This window comes from Primulina tabacum, chromosome 5 (genome assembly GCF_025594145.1).
Source record: "Primulina tabacum isolate GXHZ01 chromosome 5, ASM2559414v2, whole genome shotgun sequence".
In the NCBI taxonomy this organism is placed as follows: Eukaryota; Viridiplantae; Streptophyta; class Magnoliopsida; order Lamiales; family Gesneriaceae; genus Primulina; species Primulina tabacum.
The window spans coordinates 4,802,435-4,809,665 of NC_134554.1; the positions used below are offsets into that span (position 1 = coordinate 4,802,435).

The 7,231-nt window shown below is 33.7% G+C and overlaps 1 protein-coding gene across 1 annotated transcript; it reads right to left on the reverse strand.

Moving 5' to 3' along the window:
* Positions 1–351: 351 nt before the first annotated feature.
* On the reverse strand, positions 352–4,125 carry LOC142545754 (putative serine/threonine-protein kinase PBL11). The gene is made up of 6 exons (XM_075653113.1): positions 3,543–4,125; positions 2,601–2,956; positions 2,080–2,215; positions 1,802–1,944; positions 1,546–1,669; positions 352–1,074 (listed from the first exon to the last, which is right to left on the reverse strand). The coding sequence occupies exons 1-6, from the start codon at positions 3,598–3,600 to the stop codon at positions 617–619; spliced, it is 1,275 nt and encodes a 424-aa protein (XP_075509228.1). The 5' UTR covers positions 3,601–4,125; the 3' UTR covers positions 352–616.
* Positions 4,126–7,231: the final 3,106 nt, after the last annotated feature.

The window sequence follows — 7,231 nt, forward strand, 5'->3', positions numbered from 1 at the left end:
GGTCGGTCTTTTCTTTTGTTTTAGCTGACCTTCTATTCGGCGACGACAATTTGAATCTTCAAAATACGTAAGCAGAACTTTGACAGACCCCATGTTGACGCTCAGTCCATTAATTGAAAAACACCACCGCACCACATATTAATATGAATATATATCTTTTTTCCGGTAGCTGTTTCGTTGCCATAAAAAAAATTATAATTTTGAATTTTTCCCATTTTACTGATTTGGACCGTACGAGATGACAGAGAACAAAAGATATGAACATAGGATTTTGATCAGAATAATAATAACAGAGAAAAGGGTGGATGAAGATCAATCAATTAAGCAAAGTTGGGGAAATCAACCGAGAGAAGTAGAACAAATGCTTTCATTTCCAAAACAATGCTTCAAAGATCTTACAACATTTTTCCAAATACCATTGAATTAACAGATTCAAAAGCTGGTCGCAACTCCAAATTAACAAATATATCCTCTCCTAAGATATCTAAAACCAGAGATAAGAATTGAAAGAAAGAAAAAAAAAACTATACAACCATCTTAAACATAAGCGAATAGCGCACACAGATTTTGTTCGTCCCTTACTTGATAAGTAACTTAACCTTGAATCAAAACAAGTTCATGCGTAATGTACAGAAGCCGAAGGTCTTGGATAAGCCACTTTTGATCGTGTTTCACCAGCAGCACTGCTCCTGCAATACCTAAGTCCATTACTAGGTTGGCCACGTCGACTTGGTGGGCAATCTTTCTCGTCATTTTTTGAAGGGTCCTTTGAATCTTGGATCTGTTCTAGAGCTGTAACAACCTCATTCATGTTCGGTCTTAACTTGGGATCCATGCATATGCATTGAAGAGCAAGGTTAGCTGACTTTATAGCTCGAGCCATTGAATATTGGCCTTCAAGCCGAGGGTCCATAATACGGAAATTTCTGCGTTTGTTTGTGAGATAAGGTTTAGCCCATTCAACGAGATTATGTTCTCCCGGGGGACGATTCTTGTCTACTGCTTTCTTACCTGATAAAATTTCTAGAAGAACCACACCAAAGCTGTATACATCACTCTTGGAGGTTAAATGGCCTGTGCAAGGAGAATACATTATTTTCTTGGGACGAAATTGCCACTCGAATGATTTCTTAGAAACCAATATAAGTGGCCACATAGATATCGGAGATAATACTGTCATGTATTCAAGTCCATTGAAAACAGTATAATTGAATGGGATCCCATGGTGAAATTTAAGTTCTTAAGGCACAGTCTTTCCCTTCTCTAAGTAAAATTATTTCAGAAAAAATTCAACAATTTCAACTGGTCATTCCAAATTTTACTTGAATTCTGCGTATATAGTTTTCAAGCGTAATAGATCTTTGTAATTCAAAATTTCAACTTGCGGTAATAGCAAGAAAGCCAAGGAAGAGCATAGAAAATATGTATAATGTAAGCTAGGCATGAAAATTCGTAAACTTATGTAAATTCGACAAAACACGGTGTAGAATTTTGGTCATGTTGATTATTGTTAATTAGAAAGAATTACGTGTAATCTGTACGTACCGGTTGATAGGTACTCAGGGGCAGCATATCCGTAAGTTCCCACGACTCTGGTCGAGACATGGCTCTTATCACCAGTAGGCCCATCCCTGGCCAACCCAAAGTCAGAAAGCTTGGCATTGTAGTTCTGTGAATCCACAAGCACAAAAACGAGTAAAATTACGTATTAAATAATATAAATTTTAACTTGATTATGAGAAACCATTCTTCAAAAAATCAGTAAATTCCATTAATGCTAGAGAAACAAGAAGTTACAAACCGAATCAAGAAGAATGTTAGAAGTCTTGAAATCCCGATATATTACTTTTGTCTCTGCATTGTGAAGAAAGGCTAGCCCCCTAGCAGCACCAAGAGCAATTTTCATTCTTACTCCCCATGAAAGTGGCTGGAAGTAAGAACCTCCTGATTCATCATAAACTCAAACTATCAACTATGTTTTCGACCGGGTAAACATTTTGATAATAATTGCATTAGCTTTAAACAGAGATAATGTGATCGAGATCATAGCCAATACATCCTAGTTTATGCTGCACTCACTTCTAAATATGTGATTTTCCATGCTGCCTTTGGACATGAACTCGTAGACCAAAAGTCGGTGGTCATCCTCTAAGCAGTAACCAATTAATTTTACAAGATTAGGATGACGTAGCTGCCCAAGATAGTTGATTTCTGCCTGTTGATTTGAATGAAACAAATAGCATCAAGTATATTTGTCAATGTCCATAATTTAAATTATTATAACCATTCAAGTGGATTGATATATATGCTCCGACTGGGGGCAGTCTGCTAAAATCTGCAGCAGAGTAATCTCCGAACACAAAGATAATTTCATCAAAGTTGCATGCTGTAACGACTAGAAGATATCATGGTTGTTATTTCTCTCGCTTTTACACAAGTCAATTGCATGCAAGAATTACAGGAAATCAAATCTAACAGAACACGAAAATCTCTCCCAACACAATGGGAAAAAAATGTGTGGGAGCACCAGTAGACATCAGATAAAAACCGACAAACCCTGAGAAATGCATAGAATATAAGCACACGAGAATTGTACATACCAACCATTCCTTGTGACCCTGCCATCCGTCGTGGTTCAGCTTCTTCACAGCTATCACCATACCGGTTCCAGCCTTTGCAGCTGAAAGTGAATGCTCCTCTATCCATCCCTTGAATACGGAACCAAAACCCCCTTCCCCCAATACGCTGTCGGGACGAAAATTTCTTGTGGATGCCTTGAGGTCATTGTATGTAAAGCTTTTCAAATTGGAAGACTGCAATATCTCACCCTCACTTCGAGGAGTTGGGGGTACAGAAGTAGAAGAACCTTTACTGCTTGAATTACTTAACTCGGTCCCATCTTTGCTGATGCTTAACTCAGTCCCATCTTTGCTGACCATTTTGAAAGAGTTCACGCCTACGTACATTATCCGGTAAGGTATACAAGCCAACAGTAATAAATAGCTAGGGAAACCATGAATCTAAGAGAACTTCAAATTTTCCAAATCAATTTGAAAACAATTAGAAAGTGTCGAACATTATTTACACCCGAATCTTGAATTTAGGAGAAGAAAAAAAGTTTAACGATAAACACTTTGGTAGTTTTGCTTTGAATGACGATCACAAAGAAATGTCGATATAAATTATCATGAGAAACACAAGTGCATCCATTATCATTCAGCTACACTAGAAATAAACTTTCGGCTGATTCTTATAGTCGCCAATGGTTTCTGCCTTAGATCCAAGAGATAGTTAGAATACTTCGTTACACAGGAATCATGTCTAAAAACTAAGCTTTAAGGTAGATAATTCTTTTGCAAACAACATATTTACGGGATACAATTTCGAGTGGTTCTAAGCAATGATTTATCGGCTTTAAACAGAAATGAAGAAAAATTGCAAAAACTTGTGCTTTTCTCCGTTCTTCTCAGCAAGCTAAAGAGAAACATAATGTCTTCACTCATAACCAAGATTTGAAGCAAAGAAGAGTCAAAACAAATTACCTGTGTCAGAATGAAAAACGCTCTCAGATTTAACTTGTCTACTCAGGCAAATCCCCATTGCAACTCCCAAAGACTAAATCTTTCTTAACGGTTAACAGTTAAAAAAACCGGGCCACAATTCCACAGCCCACCTCGAGATTTACTCTAGTCGTTAGATGCAAAAATAACAAACTAGATTAGCTCAGAGGAATGAATGAACAAAAAAAAAAATCCATCATCATCCCCAGCAATCTTCTGAACCCAGATTTAGAGTAAAACTTCAGTTAGTTTTCTAAATTATGTAAGGGTTTCTGCACCTGGTGTGTGTTTCTCTGCACTTAATGCCAGTTCTGGTTGAGAGAATGAGTAAAGACACTTGAAAGGTTTGATCATGAAGAAGAATACGAGATTTTACCAACATGGGCTTTAAGGTTTTGTATATAGGTTTTGTATATTTTATTCAGAAAAGATGTGCAGATTCTCGTTTTTGTTCTTTTGCCCGGATCACATGGAAATTGGAAAAGTATAGACCTTTGTGCAAAGTTCACAAGATTTATGTTGACTTTGTTGTACTTATAAGGAGACAAATGTGAGGCGAGGGTTCATTATCATTACTCCAAAAAACACACACATACGTAGAAGATTGCAAGCAATTTCGTTTCACGCGGCTGTAAATTTGATCCATTACTGATTAGTAGAAAATTCATGGTTCCAGCTTAGAGTCTGAATTCGCTGATATACTTCAAAAGAGAACCACAACTTGTTATTTTCATAGCTTTGCTCTTGCAATACTCTACAATCAATTATGAAGCTTGAAATGTCTCCGTCTGGGCCATTGAGTGCTGTGACAACCATTTGAAAGGATCCTTTTATATGAACTAGCATTTTTATTTTAAAAACGATAATTTCTTATCAACTTCAATAAATTAAGAATATTAGTTTTTTTTTTAATTAAAAAAATTAAAGCCATTATAAATTACATAAATGCTTTGAAGAACTAAAATGGTGTATAACCATATAATAAATTAGTGTACCCAACGCACGCGTTGCGTGCTTGTATAATATTTTTTTTATAATTTATTTGATTTATATTTAAATAAATATCAAAATATAATTATAAGAAATAGTGAGGAACTACACTATAATTTTGATATATAAATTTAAAAAATAAATTGAAAAACAAAAAAATGACCTCAGTTAGAATTGAACTTATAACCTAAATCCCAGAAAACACTGATTCTATTCGCTGAACTACATATTACATTAAAATTTTAATATTTTATTAATATATATAATTATTAAAACAGACCACGACATCAAAGTTAGTTACTTTAAGTGCCTCAAACTTAATAAAATAGTATAGATTATTATTTCAAGTCAAACACACTCTTTGTGATTTGTACATGGTAAAAACAATTAATCCCATGATTACTGGAATGACTTTAATATTAGCACATGTTGACTTTTTAATAAAATGCTTGGAATTTGAAAGAGTCTCCATGACAAAGTTCCAAATCTGGGTCTACTACTTCCTAGTCATAGTTTTTTTATATAAAAAAATAAATATTATTATTCAAACATATGTATATTATATATGTAAACTTCTTCCAAACATAGAAAGCATAATAAATTAAGCAAAATTTATTGTAAATCTACATTAAAATACATAGACTAGGATCCAATCAGATTTCAAAAGGATAGTAATAATTTATTTATATGGTTGAGCCCACCAGAGAGTAATTAATTTTCGAGACAAAAGGGCCAGCGAATGGTTGCGAGTCTAATTAATTCGGGTAACTCAATAATTTGAATAGCATGTGAGTCCACCATTTGCATTAGATGTCGCATTTTAATATTTGTATTTGTTGGTCTAAAGTCGTTTGCGTGCATTAATGAGCGAAACTGCTTTTGCGAGACCAATCTTCTCCTCATAATTGGTTTACCCAAATCTAGCGTGACACAGCGTATATTATTTTAATATTCAACTTTTATTTAATCAAGAGAAATTTCTTACCACCTGTCATCAACATTAATCTACGAGAAAACATGTATATATGTGATTTATTCCAAAGAAAATGTCATAAATAAGAGGACTGTTACTCTATGTGGTGTATGTTGTTCTTATCCGGGGTCGGAATTAAGAATGGTACACCGTACCACACTGTACTGTACTGAAAATTATATATCATATATCGTATCGAAAATTACGGTATAAGCAAATTTATACCGATATTATACCGAAATTTTCGGTACATATAACTAGCATGACGATATACCGAAATTGCACGGTATATCGAAATTTCTTTACGGTATCGGTATATACTGTTTTATATCCGAAAAACCTTACTTTTGTAAAATTTTATAAATTTATTGTTCTAAAATATTATATATTTTATATATTTTTTCGGTATTTCGATATATACCGTTTTATATCATTATCGTATCCAAAAAATCGATATTGTTATTGTATCGTATTGAAATCTTCGGTATACTGAAAATTCGATAAATTCCACGATTTTTCGATAGGTAATCTCGGTATACCGAAAATTCGATATTTTTTCTCACCTTAGTCGGAATTACACCGGAAAAGACATCTTCAATCAAGAACCTCACTTAGTTGAAAGCTTTTTAGTTAAGACATCATCTTTTTTGTTGCCGACATTTAGAATCAACTCCCACAAAATCATTTGGTTTTTCTAATTCCCTTCAATTATAAAATCTCGAGACTTGCTTTTTACCAATTCTGGCTTTTCCCGGAAGAAAAACTTTGAACAAATAGCAATATTTTAAATTAAAACCAAATACGAGTTGAAACTGGCGTCATTCTATAAATTAATTAATAGTTCTTGACTTGTTCAGAGCAATGATTTATGGCAAAATGCCAAATCTCTAGTCTACTTTTGTTAGTTGGTTGCTGGGAATTTCTCGTTTGCTAAAATTTATCAAAGTCTGTGGAGGACCACAACAATTGGGACTTGAGATGGAAAATCATAGATCAGATAAGCTGCTAAGATAGTGGTATATTTTATAATTACAAGATTAAGAAAAGATAAGATTAAGAAAATAAAACAATTGATTGTGTGCGTATATTTATTGTGTATGTCTCTTGTGAGATGGTCTCACAAATCTTTATCTCTGAAACGGGTCAACCCTACCGATATTCACAATAAAAAATAATACTCTTAGTATAAAAATTATTACTTTTTCATGGATAACTCAATAAGAAATCCGTTTAATAAAATACGATCCGTGAGACTGTCTCACACAAGTTTTTGCCATATTTATTTAAGTACATTTTATTTTTATTATTATTATTTTTTTTACAGAGCACATTAAATTTTCTCCTAAATCGTCAAGTTCATCATGATAAAAATCTAAGGAGTAAGTCTTTTGTGATACGGTCTCACGAATCTTTATCTGTGAGACGGGTCAACCCTACCCGATATTCACAATAAAAAGTAATATTCATAGCATAAAAAGTAATATTCATAGCATAAAAAGTAATATCTTTTCATGGATGACCCAAATAAGAGATCCGTCTTACAAAATACGACCCGTAAATCGTCTCACACAAGTTTTTGTCAAATCTAAGCTTAGTTTTCGTCGAAAAATAATCGTAGCCATCAGAATCGGGAAAAATATTTTTATTGTTTTTAAGGTTTGTAAGGTTCAAACATACTCAATCATGTGAACTGGAATTCTTATACTAA

Bases quoted from the DNA above. Each gene is read 5' to 3' on its own strand.
- LOC142545754 (XM_075653113.1), bottom strand. From the start codon at position 3,600: ATGGGGATTTGCCTGAGTAGACAAGTTAAATCTGAGAGCGTTTTTCAT. The intron at 2,957-3,542 runs GTAATTTGTTTT...TAATGTACGTAG, and splicing joins CGTTTTTCATTCTGACACAG to GCGTGAACTCTTTCAAAATG. The intron at 2,216-2,600 runs GTATGTACAATT...TCAAATCAACAG, and splicing joins AGGGTCACAAGGAATGGTTG to GCAGAAATCAACTATCTTGG.